This window comes from Topomyia yanbarensis, chromosome 3, assembly GCF_030247195.1.
Source record: "Topomyia yanbarensis strain Yona2022 chromosome 3, ASM3024719v1, whole genome shotgun sequence".
Taxonomy (NCBI): domain Eukaryota; kingdom Metazoa; phylum Arthropoda; class Insecta; order Diptera; family Culicidae; genus Topomyia; species Topomyia yanbarensis.
Window position 1 is genome coordinate 349,851,014 of NC_080672.1, and position 21,446 is coordinate 349,872,459.

Sequence of the window (21,446 nt, forward strand, 5' to 3'; positions counted from 1 at the left end):
TTAGTGATGATCCATAAATGACGTAGCATTTTTGAGTGATTTTTAACACCCCCCTCCCCCATCGTAGCATTTCGTCACAAACTTCTATATACCCCCTGGTAATTACGTAGCTTGACCGTAACCCTCACCCTCCTCGTTGTCCTCGTAAAAAATTTAAAAAAATCAAAAACGATGCTAGTTAGAGGAAACGGATAAGATTCTTGTGACATCAGGTCAACCCCTATTCCCCTTTAAAAAAGCTACGTAGCATGACATGACCCCCTACCTCCCTGTCGTCACACATCATCACAAAATACAAAACTCCACCCTCCCCCATATAATGCTACGTCATTTATGGATGGTCCCTTAGTAATAAGCTAAAAACGTATTTGTATCGCATTGAATGAAAATATAGTACAAAAACAAGATTTAGACCAGCCTTGTCATCAGCGATAGTTGAAATAAAACACAGCATCCTTACAACATATCACAAAAGAATATGTTTTATTAAGAAATTTGATATTTTAAATCTACAGTTATTGTATATGCTTTTAATAATGAGCAGAATCAAAATCAATGTATGGAACAGTATGTATACTCCTCGAAGTATCGAACGGTCGAAAAGTGGAGATGTCATAGCACATGAAGGTGGAATATTTCCGTTTTCTGCTGAAACACAAAAGCACAAGCAAAACTCAAAATACTTTCAAGGTAATGCAGGTAATGAACCTGCGGAAATATTTTGAACAGAGAGCACATATTCGTCGAATTTTTCGTAATAATTTTTGGTTTCACGTTTGCTTCTCCATTTCTATTGTTTAGAATGAGACATGTTTTTTTTACAGTAATAATAATACTTAGAATATTTGTATATGTTGTCTGCTTCTTTATTCCTCCTGTCTATAAATATTTATCTAGTTGTTTCCAGATTTCCGTCAACCCTTCTCTGCTACGGCTTTATGCTTTTCCACCGGTTTTTATTTTCGATCCGTTCGGCAATATTCGGGCTTCAGAACCAACTTTCCGACTTCGTCTTGTACGCTCGAGTGTATCTCTTTATTCCGTTTATTTGTTTATCTAAAACACGTAATCCATGAATCCTTTTATCTTTTTTAGCTCTTTTTTAGCCTTCTTCGAACTCGAAAACACAGATTTACACCTCAATTTCTGTTTTGTGTTTGCTATGTTAGTAAGGTCATTTGTAGTTTAATGGTGAAATAATTAAATTTTAACGCTGAACATCAAACATACAAGAGCTATTTGTCGACGGGATTGGGATTGAATGAAACTTTCGCTATTTTGATCAGTAAATTGTTTTGATTTCGCTGTTTCGTTTGCTATTTTAAATTTGGATCTACTTTTATATAGTTATGTTTGGCCAACCAAAAAGAGGGTCTACGAATCGAACATGAAAAATGGCTGGTTCTAAATATCGGGTGCTTTGGATATTGGATATACACATTACTATAGTAAAATTTTACAATTTCTCTATAACTTGGCTTAGCATCGTCTACTCTAATTAGGTAATGGAATCAATTTGAGAAATGGCTCGTCTTCTTGCTGTTTTGTATATCTGGCTCAAGAATAGCATTTTTAGGGTTGGCTCGCTTTCAGCAGAAAATTTCCTGTTATTTTTTTTGTTCAGTTTTAACTTTGATTACGGCTTGTTTCAAATTCATTTTTGTCGTTGATTTGCTCTTCGATAAGTTTATCGAATTTATTCAACTCCTTCCTACAGATCCACAGTTTTTTTTTCTGCGAATGCGGTTCTGCTTCCTGTTATTTTTTGTTATACAAATGGGGTCTGACTCCGCTTCACTTTTCTGTTCAATAGCTATAATTAGTTTTATTCAACACGTAAGTTATGTTCGGCTCCTTTCTCAATCGTTTTTTATTCTTTTTAATTCAACTTAATAAACTTGTTTAAGTTTACTTACTTTACAAATGTCAATTTTTAAAACGAATATATGAATGTGAGTTCTGGCTGTATTGAACCGTGCAAGTTTGCGTTCGCAACTTGTTGTCATTTCGATTCTGTGGGTGTGTTTATGTTTATGAGCTGAGCATGTCATATATTGTGTATAGGTGTTCGTGTGTTTTCGTATATTGTGTGTTTCGCTGTGCATCTTAAGATCTCACAGATATTTGATTTCGTTGACTCGCAACATTTCCTGCTGTAGCAGCTTAGTCTCTATTTGTATTGAGTTTGCCTCCTGAAGCTGTTGTGTTTAAATGGAAGATGCTAATTTGGGCAACTCTCGGGCGAAACGTTGTCCGTGCGATTCCGAGCACTAGTTTTGCCGCATGATTTTGTTGTGTGGAAGTTGAACGATGATTGCGTGTGTATGTGTGTGTTTGTGTGGTTGGTATGAAGGTGACGATGATTTATTAAAAGAAACGCACATACTGCATCTTACTGGCGATTCTTGCGGAGGCCTTAAGGGGAATAGAAAAAAAAAACAATGTTGTTAGTACCAGTTTTTATTGATAAACATTATTAGTTTGTGTTCGAAAAACGAAAAACAGGTGAGGTTATAAATTATTTTCAAAATCTCTTTCTGTAGCTACGGCAGACCTGAAATGCAGAATTAAGTTGCTTTTAAAAATATTTACTTACTCTCTCGCGACCACAGATTTATTACGTAATTTGCTAATTTCGAAAAATGTTGAGTATATTGTACATATATTGTGACCTGTGTGAAGCCAACGCTTGATTTTCTTTTGGTTTAACACATCATATGTTCAACAGAAACATTTAAAACTAATGCGCAATGTCTTAGAACCGTTATACAACTATAATCTATTATGACCATTAGGATCATCACTTGTGTCCTTATTTGTAGCATGCGCTTCCCAGACGCCTGTTTAATTCGTTCGTTGAACTTTCCGGCGAGTTTAAGACTCGTACCAAAATATGTCGCATTTTGATGAGAGGAACTCGACACGCCTTTCTTTACGCGCAACAGTTACGGATTAAAACAATTTTCTCGTTAGTGGAGAAAAAATGGTTTTTACCCAATTTTTTCTCTACGAAGGAGAAATACAGCATAGTGAATTTAATTTAATTTTTTATCTATATTTTTTAGATTGTTGTTTCATTCATGTTTTGTTTTCTCTGTTCCTAGTTTGTTCAACTTTTATTCTTTATGTTTTCTAAAATTAATTTCATTTTCATTATTTGATCAGCCAGACCAAATGTGGGCCCGGATTTTCTCTCTACGGTCTTTGTGTTTTAGTAAAATTTACTTGAAATCGAATGAAAGTACTCAAACCATTTTACTCATAAGTAGAATAGAGTGGGTTCAGTTTTTTTTCACGAGCTCGTGCGATGGTACATTTGCACTGATTTTGACAAACATGCATTCGTTGGAAAGGTTGTACATCTCGGAACTTTTTTGGCATTAATGATTTTATGTCTGGCTATATATTTTTCAAGCTAAATCCAGTAAGGTGAATGTTTCCGATGTTTTCAAAATCGGGGGTACGATAGGTCACTATATTCGAGACTAGATAAAACAAGAAACATGAAAGCTGCACAATATTTAAAAATTAATAACACATTGGTCATTGGTCATTCAGGCAAGAAAATGAGGAATGGCAAATGATGTGAAAAATCATGAAACCGCAGAAGGAAATGCTGGCTTTATACTTGCAAATGACTTCTTCGGTGTTCTCGTCGTTGCCAGAATGTGGAATTGAAGTTGTGCATTCCGATTCACGTGGTTGCTTAGCTGTGCAACGATCACGTTTGTGATTCGGAGCAGGTTTTTTTTGGGTTGGGTTTTCTTTCTCTTTTTCGATCATGTTTTTTCGACTATCTACTTCAACAATACCTTAAATTATTATATTGTTGGCTCACGCGAAATATTTGACGCGCCTTCATTCATGGCGAGAATTTTCCTTTCACACGAGCACGTAATGTTTTGAACAGAACTTTGAACTGTTTAGAGGCTGATCGAATACTGGCGCCATCTTGAACAGTTGCAACAGAGAATTTTCGCACGAAATTACGCGCAATTTTCCTTTTAAAATAATTCTATATTACATTATAGTAGTGACCTATAGTGTCCCCTAACGGCTAATCTATCGTGCCCACAAGGGTATGTTTCATGTTGAAATTCGTAATTTTTCAAAAACAAAAATATCTAAAAACAACACAAAACTCGTGTTCAGCATTAATTACTTGACTTTTTTTTACATTGATTAAATGTACTGTACTGAGGACAAAATATAATGCGTTTTAGCAGAACAACACACGAAAACATAAACGACGCCGTAAATAATACAGCTGATCCACAGTAACAGCTGAAATGACAGTCGTCAACGATGTTCTCTACCGTGTATCTAATTCTCGTAACATGAGCGACCTCTGTAATAACATAGCAAAGATAACGCCCTATACCTATTGTACCTCCATATTTATTTGACCCAATTCTACTCTAGGTATAAGAGTTCAAGTGGGGTCACGGTGGGTTAAAATAAGTTCTGGGCTACTCGCCATCAGCCCACCACTCGCTTGAAAATTGGTTGAAGGCAATTACAATATGAGGAAAAACCAAATAAATGAACTTTAAAAAAAGTTGGATAAAATTGAAAGATTTGCCCAATTGACTGTTGGACTGGATGTTGTAAAAATGGGAAGAATTCAGTTTAAACTGGAATGTTAGTATCGTTGGTATGAAGACTCGACATCCCTATGTTTTATTTGCCATTTGTCTGTTATTGTCAATCATTTCGAACACTAGAACGGTTTAATTCTGATCAATGTTTCTATGATCACAAACCTGTGCTTTACGGAATCAGAAGTTACGTGTATTAATTTTGAACACAACGCAGTGCGATAGAAATCCCAGCAGTGCTAGAAGTTGTTAGTGCTTTTCGAAGGTTATGACCAGTACCTATCGTTGTGCTACCATATTCTCTTTGCCGGCCTTATTGTACAGCTTCACGAATTTTCGCCTCCATTTGCGAGCTGTAAACAAATATCGGTTTAATGTGTTTGCCAAATGTGTTAGGTAGTAAGTTCTGTATTGTTCGGAGTAATTTGGCAACACTGGTCAGTTGAACACATTTCCCGAGAGAAGAAACGACAACATCTCGGGTGGGTTTTCAAAAGGCCGTAAGTGACAGTAGTAAAGAAACTGAGTTATCTACGCAACACCACTCTTTCCTAACCTTACTATCGTATCACACGAATAGAATTCTCCAAAAACGGCAGGCTGCCAAATTTTTAATTAAATTGAAAAAAGTCGTACATGTTTTATCAACCATATTTTTTCAAACAACGTATACGTCCTTTTGATTTCCCACGGTCGTATAAACATAAATATTAGAACCGCTTCAATGTGGAGATACGCGCGTAACAAAATGTCGTAAGCGACATTTTTATTGTTATTTTTACAACTGTACATACGCTTATATAAAAGAGTCCTATATCCGACTTTTGTAAATGAGTATGTCCTTTCAATTACGTCCTTGAAAACATAATTATTCTCGTAATTGTTTTTCGAATAATACATCTAATGCTTTTGCAGAGAAATAATTACCATTCCTTCCAACCGAAAATGGTAGTGTATTGGAACGATAAACAAAATTATACCCCGACACCACTCAAAGAGAAAAAAATAATAACCTACCTGTTGTAAATGACAATACGCTGATTACCTACCGATACAGTAATCACAAAGTGGCGCAAGACTAATCAGAATCCGAAAAAACCAATTTTTAAATTCTACGTCCCATCGGCAATAAATATGAAAACAAAAAACCCGGACCATACGACATTTGTCTTATGTTTACACTTCGCGTATTAAGATTTCTGACAGCTCATTTACAACCACAGATGCAAATTCAAGTCAAAGGTAATTGGTTTGTTTTCATCAGGAAATACCTAACCTCAATCGATTTTGCAGTGCAAAATATTTTGTTTTCATCACGAAATAATTCAGCGCCTTTTCTTTTTCAACGGGAATAGAAAGGTCAATGAGAATACGTTTCGACTTTCTAATTTTCATCGATTTCTATGCTTTCCTTTTAAACTCGATGAAAAATCTAATGCAGTCTATTGGGAAGTAGGTGAACTGTGAGCTAAGGCTTCAGGGGTTAACTCAACTTGAAATATATTATTTTTTTTAATAGTCGGACCTGCTTTCGTGTCTCGAGATTAGTCCTATGTGCTACGACTGAAGTAAATTCCTCATAAACTCATTCCGGAACCGGTTCGGATTTCTGAATGGAGTCATTATGGATTCCAAATCAAATGCAACAACCGATTCCGACTCAGAATCGGTTGTTGCATTTGATTTGTAATCCATACTGATTCCATTTAGGATTCCGAATCAAATTCCGAATGGTTTGACCGGGTTGGGGCGTATGAATTACAGTCGTGATTCGCTGGTTGGACACTTCTTAACTGGACGGCTTTTTAGTTGGACCTCCGCTAGTTGGACCATTGTCCAACTAAAAAGCATCTGAATGTCAAAATCTTTTGTCAAATTTACTTTGAGAATCAATCTGACAATTATTAGAGATGTGAATAGATGCAATTACACTACTAACGTCTCCTTTGGAGAGTTTTTGGCATCTGTCAGTCGGTCCAACTAACGAATCAAATTCGTTAGTTGAACAGAGCTGTGGCCCAACCAGCGAATCACGACTGTATTTTAGTTTATACCAACTAGAACATATAGGAATCAAACTCTTTGTTATATCGTTATAAGGTTTCTACCTACAATAAAAGCTGCATTTAGAAAAGCAACGTCTAATATACAAACTGATTTTTCTCCATTTGAGTACATTACGGTTTGGGCCCTAGTGTAAGATCTGTGTCGTACTCTTAAATCCATATCAACTATTGAATAGGGCTAATAAGATTTGTAAACAATCTTTTGTTTTGCTGATTTCTCTTAATTTGTTATAATTTCAACACAGAAGACATTAAATTGATGTTGATTCATGTGTATCTTTCATGAAATTCAACTCGATAGCGGAATAATGAGCAAAGTTGGTTTGTTTACAAAAATCTCATTAGCCCTTTTGAAGAATTGATATTGAAGTTTCAATACAGGGGTTTCTTTTCAAAAATTTATGCTGGATAAGCCTCCCAGTTTTTAATGAGAATAATTTGATTTGTGCTGAACTACATCACTATATTTTTGCCCTATCTGATCGGAAATGCAGTTGTTTTCTATTCAATTCCGTAAAATATCTGATGTAAAATGCTTGCTTTGGACTTAGTATGACTTCCTATTACTGGCCCAATGACGTAAACAACTATTGTCAAAATGAGGCCTGTAAACAGATTACGAACGCTCGACATTTTAGAACATTTTAAACGATTTTTCTTATCTATTGAGTTTGTAACTCTACGGGTTATCAATGTAGCATTGGTTATAAAATTACGAAATTGAGTTATATCGACCGTTGAGTGCTTTGTTTTGGAAAAAAGCGTAATGCGCACCACTTGTCTGTACCGTTCACACAAAGCTGTAAATTGTTCGCGTTGATGAATAATTTTGTCGGTTTAGATAGGTGTAGAATTTAACTTCCACGGCTAACCACAAAGAATCCAAAAGCACCAGCAACCTCGCTGTGGAGGATAAGCCAAACGAGCATTGCTCTCCACCAGAGCAGTGTGGGAAGCATAAACTGCGGTCTCTACAATCTCGGTGGCCTCGCTGAAAATCTTTTGTTTTAGACCGCCTTGTATTCCTCGCGCGTATTTGCTGTAACACACGCAGATTTTAATCTATTGGCAACTTTAATGGCGTTTTTCTCGAAACCGCATTTTTCAAATTGGCAGACACGATAACTCAAAAACTATTCAAACGGATTAACTTGTTTTTTTTTTTGGTGGGAGTGCCTAATATGTGTAGCAAGTCGATTAACCACGGAAAACTGAATAAATGTTTTATTCTCCACATTATTTTGAAGAAAAATGAGCGAATTTTACATTAAAATATGAGATTTTTCATTCTCTTAAAAAATCAACTCAATTGGTCGATTAGTTTTTGAGTTATCAAGTTCGCCAATTTTTAAAACGCGGTTTCAAGAAAATCGCTATTAGAGGTTGTCGCGCATCTATTTACATCACGGAAAAAAATTTGTAGAAAATGACCCATTGGGTATTTTCTAAATTTGGGTAGAAGTAGTTGAGAGTGTATTGTTTACGCTGTATTTTTGGAGCTAGCGTTAATCCGGCGCTAGCTTAGCCTTGTCACTAAGTTAGTGTCGCATTCTGATCAGACAAAGTTGAAACGCAAATTTCATAACTAATTTAGATTCAAGATAGCTCAGAAAGCTTGAAAGTGCAAACTTTTTATATTTCAATTAATTTCGTTTTCATGAATTGTTTTTATATAGCGATGCCGTATTTACATTATACCGATCCTGCCAAGCGTAAAATCAAAACTCTCGCCTTACATATGTGATTACCTTATCATTTTAGGTTTTCACGCCATTTGCAGTTTGACAAGACCGTAATTTGACGTGGGAAACGAAATGCAATCATTTCAGATACTGTGATATGAAGAGGAATATGTGATAGAAAGTCTTAGGCTTTCCAACCAATTTAAATACGTCAGTGTTATCATTGTTTTTGCTTTGGCAGGATTAGGTTTTTTTCAAAGTGACTGAAGGTCAGGGATGGAATGCAACTCAGTGCAAACAAAGAGAAGAATAGAAATGCTCTTTGCACTTTTCATGCGAAACATTGCTCTTTAGTTTTCATCTTGGTCCCACGCGCACGAAAGCTGAGAAGGCAACCAAAAAACAGATTAAAAACGTTCTTCCGATCAAACTTTATCTAAATTGTAGTTTGATTCACCTTCCTCTCTCTTGGCCAGTGAGGAGTGGTACAAAAATGTAGCTCTTCAAGGTGCCTCTTTGTGCGAAATTGTGCATTTCTTTCTTCTTTTCGTTCCTTTAAAATTTTCTGAGTGCTATATAGCATTGAATATATTTTTCCTCCATATTTTCTCATAGTACCAATTTCAAAAACTTCAAGCGAAGTGGGCGGGGGTCTAGAATTGGTCAAATGATGTGAAATTTGGCATCTGAGCTTGAGAATTAAAAAAGAGTGATTTTTGCAATGCCCTATTGTCAGTGAATGTACATAAAAAAGAGTACCTACAGTACAATAAAAATATGGATTTAATTCAATAAATAAAATTATTGGTCGAGTAGGGTTACCACCTCTGGAGAGGCTTTGGCCCGGAGATTTTCACTGACTTGGGGGGGGGGTGGATTTTGCGTGGAACTAGACAGAAATTGCCATCAAAACGATTGCATTTTAGAGCACTTTAATCGCTTTTTATTATTACATTAAAGTAAAGCTGTAAATCTTTCACGGTTTTGTCGGTTTAATCTAGTGTGGTATTTCACTTCCCTGAGTAAGTGCCAAGAATACAAAAGCACCAGCTACTCTCGCAGTGGAGGATCAGTTGAATGAGCATTACTCTCCTCCACAACTAACACACACACTATTTTTTTCTGTCGAATCTGCCGAAATTTTTTTGTATCTTTTACCGTATGCCGAAATCTCAACAGCTGAGATTCGGCAAACATTATTTTTTGCTGGGTCTCAGTAGGAGTTACGTTTGAGTGCTGAGACTCGGAAAATATTTCACCGAAAATCAGCAAACTAATCTCACTTTACTGAGATATGTTTCTAAATTTGCTGACTACACAGCTGTTGGGAAATTACCGAGACGAATTGAGTGTGCAGGAAAAGGAGAGCAAAGGAGGCAGGGCATCGGCATCACATTGGAAGCACTATGTGGTGTCGGTTATTCATCACCAGAGGTCGCAACAAAGGGACAGACTAACAGACATAACACTATGAGGGAATTCCCTAAAAAAACATCGATCCGGCAATTTTCCCAGAACACTAGCTTCACCTTTTATTCACGGTCCCAAACACTCATTTGCTGGTGGGTTACCCCTCAGGTTTGGGAACACTTTTTCACTAGAGGTCTATCCCCCATATGCTTGCTCATATGTCAGTGGCGCCATAATTGCAAATGTGGCCACAGTCCCAACAGTTAAGGGTCGCTGCAGCAGTAGCAACAACACCGCCGGAAGAATTCGTTTGATGTTGACTTAGTCAGATGGATTAAAACAAATCTGCCATACCTTGCTGCAGTTGGTAATAAGCACCACTAAATTGCAGCAAAATAACTTTTTTACGCCATTTTTAGCGACTTGGTGGGATGCAACATTTCAATTGTAACATATAGTGAAATATTACTTTTCTAAATGTGTAGTAAATTTGCTATTTTTCATTTTCATTGCTTTGTGAAAGAAATCAGCAATATTTGGTGAACTCATCTTCGCCACCTTGAAACCAGGGGTTAGTCGGGCAAAATAAATCTGAAACAGAGTAATAATTAACTTTCACTTTTAAAATATTTTGTAAAGAATCAATTAATTCCATAAAGAATAAAATTATGAAGCCGTGTGGTGAAATCTAATTCTACACTAAGTAACGGCTCTTCCACGCCAAGGTTTAACCACAGACTAACAGACATAACACTCGAAAACATTGCTTCGCCCGCTTTAACGATCATTTTAAATATATTTGTAGTTGGGACTGTGGCCACATTTGCAATTATGGCGCCACTGACATATGACCACTAGTGCAAAATTGTTCTTAAACCTGAGGGGTAACCCACCAGCAAATGAGTGTTTGGGATTGTGAATCAAAGGTGGAGCTAGTGTGCTGGGAAAATTGCTGGATCGATGTTTTTTGAGGGAATTCCCCTACACGGTAAATATCGAATACTCATTTTATGTCCACGTTTTGCACATCTTCGAGTATACGGCGAAAACGTCAAAAAAATGAGTGAATTGTAGTTGCGAACCAAGAGTATTTGTTATGAATTTTCAAGTATGTCAATGACGAACGAAAATGCGTAAAAAATAATTACCATTGAGAAAAGAAAATTTGCACCATGTCGTGAAGCCATTTTTAAAACTATAGTACTCGATTTATAACCGACGGTTTCATTAAGTTCCTGGATTATTTTTTGAAAATAAATGCGAAAATTTATCAAATCGGACAGGTAATTAACGTAATTATTGTATTATTGAATTTGAAGCAAGATTGAATTAAAGTATCTTGTCTTGTAGTCCTCGCAAATTAAATTGTGTGGAAGAAAGATAGTAAACGTCGTCTGTCTGGGAGAAGACTTTATATCCGCTGATTTTGTGCCCGTAGAGGAAGATAGGTGTGCAGCATATGTTTATAGAAACTGGGAACTGCAGACCCAATACCGAGCAAACCGAAAATCCAACACATTCGGTCATTATTTGGAACACCCGGAAGTTGATAAAGACTCTCGAAGATTTGAATTTATAAATTTATTTCGAGAATATTTTTGTTTTAAACTTCAATACAACAAAAATTATTTTCTAATTCAAGTGACTTTTGTAATTAATAAAAACTAAGTATTTTTAATTTTATGGGAGTAAAAACTATGTATTTAACTCTGCAGGTGAGAGTATAAATTACGCATTATTACTTTGTTTAGTGAGCCAAAACTACGCATTTTTTACTTTGATGCCTTGAGTAAAAAGTATGCAGATTTTGACGTACATTTAGTATACTCAAAAGAGAGTAAAAAAAATATACTCCTTTATTGGCTAGTCCCAGTTTCTCAACAAAAAGCGTCCTTCGTAGTTATATTAGAGTTTGTTATGGTTACCGTGTAGGGACAGATCACTCTAAGAATGTATAACAAATTTGCATCAAATTGAAAAAAATGCATTTAATTTCCATTTTTGCATCAGCTTTGCACTGCCTCGCAAAAAAGTTTGCTTAACAAACGTCCTACGCTGATCCACTTTGTTCGACGTTTTGTTAAATGTAGGGCTAGTTTTTCTGTAGCGTTTTGACGTCTTACACGCAACGCAAACAACATTGCACGCAACTCAAAAACATTGCACGCAACGCAAAATACATTATGAATTTCTATTTTGATGGAAATAAATGCATTTAATTTCGCTGATTTTTAAAAATGCATCACAAGTGATCTGCCACTAGGAATTCCCTCATAGTGTTAGTCTGTAGTTTAACTTGCAAAGCTTTAGCTTAAAACCGTTTTTTTAAAAAGTAAACTTTCATGTAGGAAATTTATTGAATTGGCCTAAGATGGAGCTGTCGAATTGCACAAAAAGTTTTTTATGTTGTAAGCAATCTGTAGATGTGTTAAATAAGGTTTTTTTTTATTAAATCTGGAACCGTCTACCGACAAATCTACATTTACGAATACCTTCAAAAGTGACTTCTTGATGTCTCATGAAGGCCTGACACTAACTTACTGATACTTTTGCTTTCCTAAACAGTGATAAAAATCTCAACAGTCCAGAATTTCACTTTGCCAGAAAATGTAGGACCATCGAAAGCTAAAACTTCGTAAAATCGCACTCCTGGTCCTTTCTTCAAAATCATCCAATGCAGTACTCTACGTCACTCGTTCGAATTTGCACCGATCAAATGGTAGTCGGTATTTGCTAGTATTGCTGTTCTCCCATCCATTCTTCTTCTGGATCACCGATGGATCCCCTGTCGCAGTGTTTATTATATTTGTCACCCATAATAAACATGTCGTTTGCAAATGGTATTTAACCCAATTATGGGAACTAGAGGTGTGCGCCACGCCGCGCCTATGATTGCATGTAAAAATAGTAAGCACATCGGCGTGACGCCGGCGAGCCGCCGATTTTTACTTGAAATCGGCGGCGCGGCGCTCACCTCTAATGGGAACGTGTCTGATAGGGAGAGTGGAGATGCCAACTTGTCATTAACATTTCGCAGTGAATTTTCTCACATTCATTTCGGATATCTTTTATACGTTTGTACGCTTTCTTTGTACTACAAACTTTGAAAATGATTATTGAATTGTAATAAGAAGCATTACTCCCGATGGCCGGTTGTTCGGAGTTCAAATTGTTCGTTTCGAATTCTCGGAAATTGATCGCGAGCGACTTCGTACATATTGCTAAGATCATATTGTCTATAGATGAATAGACCTTCATTCCACGCGGCGTCATCCTTTCATTACGCCCCACGGAAGAATAATTTTTAAAATGCCTATTTGAATGGATTCATATTTCTACTGGAGGTCGCACACCTGCAAACTTTGATCTAAAATGAAAAGACAAAGCGCGTGAGCATTTAGCTAAATCACAATATTTACCAAGATATATCCTGATTCATCTCCCTACCGACTAACACCAATCCTATCCTGTGACACTTGAGGATGATGCAGAGAATTCCTCGGTCATAATAGCCACAAGTGTTGAACTAACATTCCTTCCCTTTTTAAAAATTGACCTGCATGGGCGTGGCCATCTACGTTATTGATCATACTATAATCTTAGTCTCTTTAGGTTGCACGTTGAGTATGATGAACTACTCCCAAGTATCATACAATTGGTTGAATATGCAATTTCAACAGGCTTTGATCAATCACGGGAAACTCACGGGTGGTCAACTAAGCTAAGTTAAGCTAAGCTAAGCTAAGCTAAAAAAAATAAAATTATGCTTATTCCCACCAAACGCGGAGAAATTGATGTAAAACCCGGAGGCCCAGAGATTGCTATCGAAAACCGGAGTCTCCGGGTCAAACCCTGCGGGGTGGCAACCCTATGGTCGAGAGACAATAAATTTATTTATTCAATTCAATAAAATTTATTTATTGTTTCAATAAAAAAATTTGTTCCATTTTTTAATAAATATTTTATTGAAATTAAAACAAAATTACTGAAATTAAAAATGCTTTTATTAAAAGCAAAAATTTATTGTTGTTGCAATTAAAATTTTTTTTCAGACCAATAAGTTTGTTGTTTGAAGTAATAATCAATAAATGATAGGATTCAACAACACATATTTTTGGTTCAAATGTGCTTAATTTTTCAGCGTGTCCGTGCAGTAGGACTCAAAATTCAGTTTTGTCCAATATCGGCTCAGTTTTTAATGATATCTCATATATTGACTTATTTTTTATAGTAGGTTTATAAAAAAGGTGTTACAGATTTATTACAATCAATAGAGTCATATTATCAATTTTCTATTACTTGTTCGCCATTTAGATTAAATCATATTCAAATCGTAAAAAATCACATTCCTATATCCCAAGCAGAAGTTATTTGCTTTCAATCTCCAAATGAAAATTACGTTTATTAGCAATGATTTAGCTGGTAAGGAGAATTATTTCGTTAAACTTTATGATGTACGCTTAATTTTGGCACATTGAAAAGGGCCTATTTTTGGAATTATTTGAAAAAACGTCTAGCAAACTTTTTGAAAACTTCGTCTGTGCTCATAGCTAGACGAATAAAAGACACTACACCACAAATTTTGAGAAAATTTGGGATGCACTGTAACCAATCCGTAAGTTATACAACATAGGCATCTATTTATATTTTTAATTATTTGTTATTTTGCCCAAACATTTTTTCATTAAAATTCTTTTTCGGCTATTTACAGTGGCGCTCCACTGTAAATCGTGAATATTTATACTAAAAATGGTTAAAAATGATATAGAAACTCAACCACAGATAGCAGAATGAAGCATTTTGAATGCTAAAAATGTTGATTTCCTGTAGGAGTGAATCACAGATGGATAGGACCTGGGACGGGACATGCGAAGACGGTCTTCTTTTTCCCTCTCGGTTTTGTTGTTATTTTGCAAGGAAAAGTTCGCTCGCAATATAATTTCAAGCAAAGGTCAATGATAGAGCTGTGCAGATGAGGTACAGAGTTGTGCCGATGATGTACGGAAAATGATGTAGCTTTCACATGACATAAATTATGTTATCATTCATATGAATAATCTGATTATAGCTTCATTATCCGTAACGGTCAAGTAGTAGAGTTTTGTACCTATTTTTATCTAGAGACATTAATTTTTACCTAGAGTCGAAAATTAAATAACTGTTTACAAGAATTTTGAATTTGTCTTGTCATAGACTAATAGATCGCAATCGATTGATCGATTTCACCGGTCTGATATAAACAGAGCAATTGCATAAGCTTTCTGCTGAGAAAGTTAAACTAATTTCTACGCACACATTATTTTCCACAAATTTGAACGAGAGACGCAATGTTTCATAAGTTGATTCAGTTGTGCAGGTTATTTTTGAGGATTTTGTAAGAGGGGCTTCTAGTTCTAGATTTTCTGTACTCCTCCCTGCGGGAAACGCGGGGACAGGTTACTACGATTATTTAATAGAACTTTGTTGGCTGTTTTTGAATTGACAGAAGTGTGCTACCACGGCTCTCAGAAGCGAGGCCTGCTACCCCGCGAATTCTGCGGTGACGTCAGAGAAATCGTTGAGATAAACAGGCGGATTTCTAGAAAGTTGATAATTGAAAAATTTAAGCTCTTACTGTGAAAAAACAATGTGCAACGAACTCTTGACGTAATTTACGCCATAATTACACTAGACACCAGAGGTAAAAATAATCGAAGCTCTTATTTGACGGCTGAAAATGAACCTGGTGCGATTCGCGGTGAATAGAAAAAAATATTCATATGCCTACAAAGCATATGAAACAACAATCATCATCGCTCACATTGTGCCAGGGCCTACTTTGATGCGTTTGATTCGTTACTGTACGGTCACTTCGTGTAATAATCGGAACCGAATGAAAAACTGCATGGATGAATGGCCGGTTTGTTCGTTTAACGTTTTCAGCTGCGTGCGGCTAAATATGATCAATTTTAATTCAATGAATTTGAATATTTTCAACTCCGCTGGACACAAAATATAATCAGTGCAGCCATGTGATTAGTAGCGAAATTTGGGAATTTGACTGCATGTCATAGAAAACATATCTAACCGTTATTTCCTATTCCCAGCATAGGTTTTGGACATCGGCATAGCTTCCTTCCCTGGTAACATTTGAAGTTTTATGGTAGTTTTATAGCCACTCATAAAACTTAGATTACCCTTGTAGCGTGCTATAAAATATTGAATGCTGCTTGGGTTATGATCTATCAGGTGCCGATCATTCGGTGGCAGCAAAGAAAATATGAATTCTATTTAATTATTTTTATTATTATTTAATGAATTAAAATATCAACAAAAGAATAAATTAATAAAATATTCTACAATTACTACTTTAAAATGATTCAATCTACAATTTATTTATCTGACAATCTCCAATCTTATTCACACAAGGTGATGGCAAGTTTTTCATAGTGTTTAACTAATTTTATGAAATAATTATCTCACTGATTATTCAAAAAATACTCCTCAAAATTTTCAATAAATATATTCGGCATTAATTTTTCACTGTCTAATATAAATATGCATTTGTCGGTCGCTAAGGTGATCAAACTCACGAATGGAATTATTTGTTTGTTAGAAAATAAAGTAATATTTTTTTTAAATATTATTTTTTTCATAAAAATATTTGTAATAAAGTAACAATTGTAACAATCTAATAAATGCATCCTAAAATAGCCTGGAATTTATTTTTTGATACCAAATTCTTAACTTTCTTAGTTTTGTGGCAATTTCATTATTGAGCTTTTATATAATTGATGCACAATTACAGCAGCGTAAAATCAATTAAACGAAAAGTGACACATCATCATGTTTTACCGGCGTCGGCGGTAAAACATGATGATAAGTTATGTTCTACCGTAGACCATGCGGTAGACTTGGGTGCAACGCCCAACTCCTACTTAGCAGAAGACAAAGAATTCTTCGCATTTCCTTTCGATCATGTCCATATGAGCCTGCCTAGTCCTAGTTTTCCGTTTTAAGTTTATAACTGATTCGTTCTAGAATACCTATACGTCTTTCAATTTCATTGCTTTCGTTTCTCTTAGTCTCAAATTAGTCGAAAATAACCATCAAAATCGATACCTTGCGGCAATTAAAACATAGTAACAAAATCAATTATTTGGAATATTTATTCTTTTTATTAATTGCCAATATACCGGGAGTAGTGCGGATAGAAAAAAAATATTTTCTTTAACGCATTCTGATAGCAATAGGAACTTCTTTCCACCTCAACATATATCTAAATGTTTTTTTAACAAAAGCATATAAATATAGATTCAAAACAAATTTTATAAATGCAAACATTTTGTTTTTAATACGTCATAGACTTTGCCAGGAAATAACGATACTGCCCAAACGTTATTGCTTTCAAGAAAATGAAAATCGTCAAGATAGGTCCGGTTCACAATGACAGGCCATTGCCGGTTCGCGGTGACATTTGCTTTTTTTCACTTTGCACGTCCCGTCCCAGGATAGGACTATACATCGTTGCATTGATGCACATCCTAGGCAACATTACAAAGTTATGAAATTTACGTCAATGTAACCTGGTAGCAGAACATCTGGCTTTCGGTACTCCATACTCCTTAACGGTCCAGTAAAAATCTCGAAAAGATAGATGGTCCAATTACCTTTCTCTTTCTTCTCGGTTTTGGCCGGTTTGTTCTGTTTGTCTTTCGACTTGCCCTGATTGCAGTTCTTGTTGACTACTCGCGGCGACTGGCAGGTGGCATCGCTGCTCGACTTCAGACTATCGGTACGGGACATCTGTCCATTGGGGGCACACTCGGACCAGGCTCCTTTGTCGTAACGGCATGCTGTGGGTGGGTAAATTTTTATATCGAGTCGTTAGTAAACAACATTTACTATAGTTGGGCATTCGCTGGTTGTGGCACCACTTAGGATTCAACCAACGAGTTGGTTAACCCGCGGATGTTTCGCTTTATTTGTTTGGATTGAATTGCAAATAATTAAACAATGTTATACCTATGTGCATTTATCGTTAGTTTGTCGAGAAATGATGAAAAAATTGCGCAACAGTGATTCCACTTAAAGTTCAACTGAGAAAGACTGGAAGAGCCATCTTAGAAAACGAAAAAGCTATTTTTTCACACCGTTGGTCACATCTTCATGAAAATCAATTAGTAGTACACTACCAATGTCCGGTATACATAGTTTTTCATGACGATTGTGTAAAGAGCAGTGAAAAAACTGCTTTTTCGTTTTCAAAGGTGGTCGCATTTCGAAGCATTTTGAGTTGAACCTTAAGCTAACCAAATCGCCCATGAAACAACGTTGTACACCAGGGCGTTACTATAGTTACCTTTTTTGCACTTCTTCTGGATGGTGCGGGTCTGCACGCATGACGGTTCACCCTTCTTCAGCGACAGCTCCCGGGAGCGAGTGTTGGACTTGGCGTCGCACTCGGTCCATGGTCCCTTGGTGTATCGGCATTGCGAATCTGTCCGGTCCGGTAACAAAATGGTAGATGTTTTTTGTTTTGGCACAGTGGAAAAACCAAGATCGGATATAGGATAAATAAGTTATTTGAAGTACGAAGCAAATGTTCACTTAGTTCATATTATTTTTGCATCACTACACACTTCAGTACATGTTAGGGGTGAGGTATTTAGGTGATAAATACAAACAGGTGAATAAATAAAATAAAATGACTACATACCACTAAATGCTTAAATGGTATGTTCTAGTTGAAAACCGTGTTATTTGAAGAATTTAGTTGGTGAAGTTATGTTTTGAATCAACTGTTAGAACTATTACGAAGAAGTATAATTATGGTGCAATCTAGTTGATCAGTACACATAGACTTTTGCTGCCCATGACCGCAAATCTGTCCCATAAAGATAGTAAATCCCATAGAAAACGGTACAAATATGCGATCATGGGTAGTTTAGTCGAAGAAGAAACACTATATGTGTTACCAATAGCACGACTAGATGATGTCCTGGTAGTATAGTAAAGACTAAAATAATACGGAGTTGAAAAGGTTTCATCTTGAGCAAAATAATAAAATCAGTTTTAGTCTGTATTTACACATTAACAGCATTTAATTTGTATCGTTCAAGTTTACCCTAATTAACTTAGATTTTAAATACTTTTGTTTGGATTTCTGATACATTTTCTTATAAGAATCACTTTGTTTGGCTAAATTCCTTCATTAAGCATTTCCTTCCAACTATGCAATGCTTCGCAGAGTAGAAATGTGTTTTACACTATGTGTCAAGTAGACTGCACCATTATGATGAGTAAAAGATGAAACAATAACCTCACTTTTACAAGTTACAGCTATTGTGCCGATCGGGACAAATTGTTTTATTCTGAGATAGAACTCGCGTTGCCGCAAATCATTAATATGAAAGTCATTTTAAAGAGGGCGGTTAGGAATTCAAAATGGCGACTTCCGGTTACCAAAAAATAGAGAAAACCATCATCAACATGGATATCATTTGAAAGGAGGTGGTCAGTAGACATCGAAAATTGAGGATTAATGCCATTTTGAAATCCATGATAGCGACTTCCGGTTACCACAAAATAGTGCCATTATCAATATGGAAGTTATTGTAAGGAGGTGATCAGTAGACAGTAGACCGCCTTACATTTTGAAAAAGTTTTGAAATATACATGGGTCAGCTCAGATTTTTGTTCTAGGTGTGAATATAAAAACTTTCTCCAAAAATGACTTAATTTGGACATGATTTAGAGGTGTCTCCAATCAAAAATCGTGTTTTTGCTATGTTTCCATAGGAAGATCACTTTCACTCTGATTTCATAAGCCCACATATAATCAATGGTTGTTCCTTAGACATATCTTAGCATGTTTAAGCTAATCGCAATTGAAAATTTGTTAACTAGATTTTTATATAGAAAAGAATATCAAAAACAAGAAAAATACTGCTAATTTTCCTTGGTTTTGATATTTTTGTCCATATAAAAATCCAGTTAACAAATTTTCTATTGCGATTAGAGCTATGTTCACTTGTTAAAACAACATGTCAAGATGTGTCTTAGGAACAACCTTTGATGATATGTGGGCATGTAGGGCCTATTAAATCAGAATGTAAGTGTTCCTATAGAAACATAGCAAGAACACAATTTTTTATTGAAGACACCTCCAAATTATAGCCAATTTAAGTGATTTTTGGTAAAAGTTTTTAAATTCACAACTAGAACAAAAATCTGAGCTGACCCAATCATATTTCAAAACAAGTTTGCTCATTTTAGAGCATATAAGTCTCCGTATCAGTAATATATCAGGGAAAAGCAAATATGTTTTGGATAATTTGGTATTTAAAAAAATATTTCTAACTACATTTGACTATTGAAGACAGCCTATGATGTTTTTTTGCGGATTTTAAAATGCCATTTCGTACGTTTGTCAAATAGTCCTAACCATGATCAGATTTTGTCTAGTCTCACTTAGTATCATTAACCTTAGTGGTAAGGGAAACTTTTTTAGTACACTACGAGATGAGGAATGGGATTTTCTAATTTCTGTATTATTTGATTTTACAATACCATTATATATTAAATTATTTAACGTATCAACTCACTCTTTATACAGGATTAGCTTTGGTATGAGATGGTCACATTACTAACTCAAACCGCAAAATTTAAACACTTAAAATCTTGTTAGTATATTAAATTTTGAATTGAATCAACCTAAAAAATAATAGCAAACTCAACTTTACCGATTATACACAAATTTACAAAATAAAAAGCCAATCGAACCAAAAACCTAAACTAAAAGTAATGCGTTCACGCTCGGTTCCAACTTACTCTGCGCCTGCTGTTTAGTGTTGTCGGATTTAGATTTTGTGTTTTGTTGTTTGAGTTTCTGGAGGGTGGACGAGGCCGAGGAGGATGATGGTGATGTAGTTGAAGATGATGATGATGAGGAGTTGGAGTTGAGTTTGTCTTTTTTGCGGTCTTTCTTACCCGAGGCGCCGGCACTTCCGCCGTTTTTGGTGCCCCGTTCGTTTCGGATCAGCACTTCGCGGTCGTCCTCCTGCCAGATCTCCTTCAGACCATTGTCGTTGATGGGCAGGGCTGCTTCGGCGGCCGCTAGCGATTTCTTCGGACCGGTCACATCGGCGGCTGCTGCTGATGCTGCCGCTCCGAGTGTCTGCGTGGGAAAGGTGGACAGTGATGCCAGGGCCAGGAACGATATTACCAGGATGTTCATCTGAAATGAAGAGGGAGAAAGAGGTTGAGATTAGTGTCTCTAGCTCTATGTCAGTAAACAAAGGAATGTGTTTAAGTGGTAAGAGTCCAATAACCTTCCATAAAACATGTCATGCAAAAATCAACAAACGAAATTCTCCATAGGGGCCTCTTTTTTTAAATTTTAGAGGAAACAGTAGGTAACTCTGAATGCTAGAATCATTCATTCCCAGTAAAGTTCAGCCGGAAATGAACCGGGATTCTGGCTGGTTCCAGTTCGTATTCCGGCTCCAGTGCAACAACCGATTCTAACTGGAACCAGCCAGAATCCCGGTTCATTTCCGGCTGAGCTTAACTGGGTTGTATTGATCAGTCGGAAAAATGTGCATCACTTTTGTATTACTTTTGAAGTATGCATAATTTCTATAAATAATGCAAAAACTGATTTTCAGAAAATCTTTTGAAAGCGACGTAGAAGAAACAAAATTTACCTG

General features: G+C 36.0%; 1 protein-coding gene across 5 annotated transcripts in view; it reads right to left on the reverse strand.

Moving 5' to 3' along the window:
• Positions 1–456: 456 nt before the first annotated feature.
• LOC131692469 (protein FAM133A) overlaps positions 457–21,446 on the reverse strand; it is a 244,920-nt gene continuing 223,930 nt past the window's right edge. For 3 of the 5 annotated variants that reach the window (XM_058979528.1, XM_058979529.1, XM_058979530.1), the window contains 5 exons: positions 20,569–20,974; positions 18,098–18,235; positions 17,406–17,591; positions 4,878–4,951; positions 457–2,415 (listed from right to left, as the gene is read on the reverse strand). In XM_058979528.1, the coding sequence (XP_058835511.1) occupies positions 4,878–4,951; positions 17,406–17,591; positions 18,098–18,235; positions 20,569–20,974 (804 nt within the window). In that variant the 3' untranslated portion in view covers positions 457–2,415. The remainder of the gene's footprint in view (positions 2,416–4,877; positions 4,952–17,405; positions 17,592–18,097; positions 18,236–20,568; positions 20,975–21,446) is intronic. The other 2 variants (XM_058979532.1, XM_058979531.1) reach the window with 2 other exon arrangements.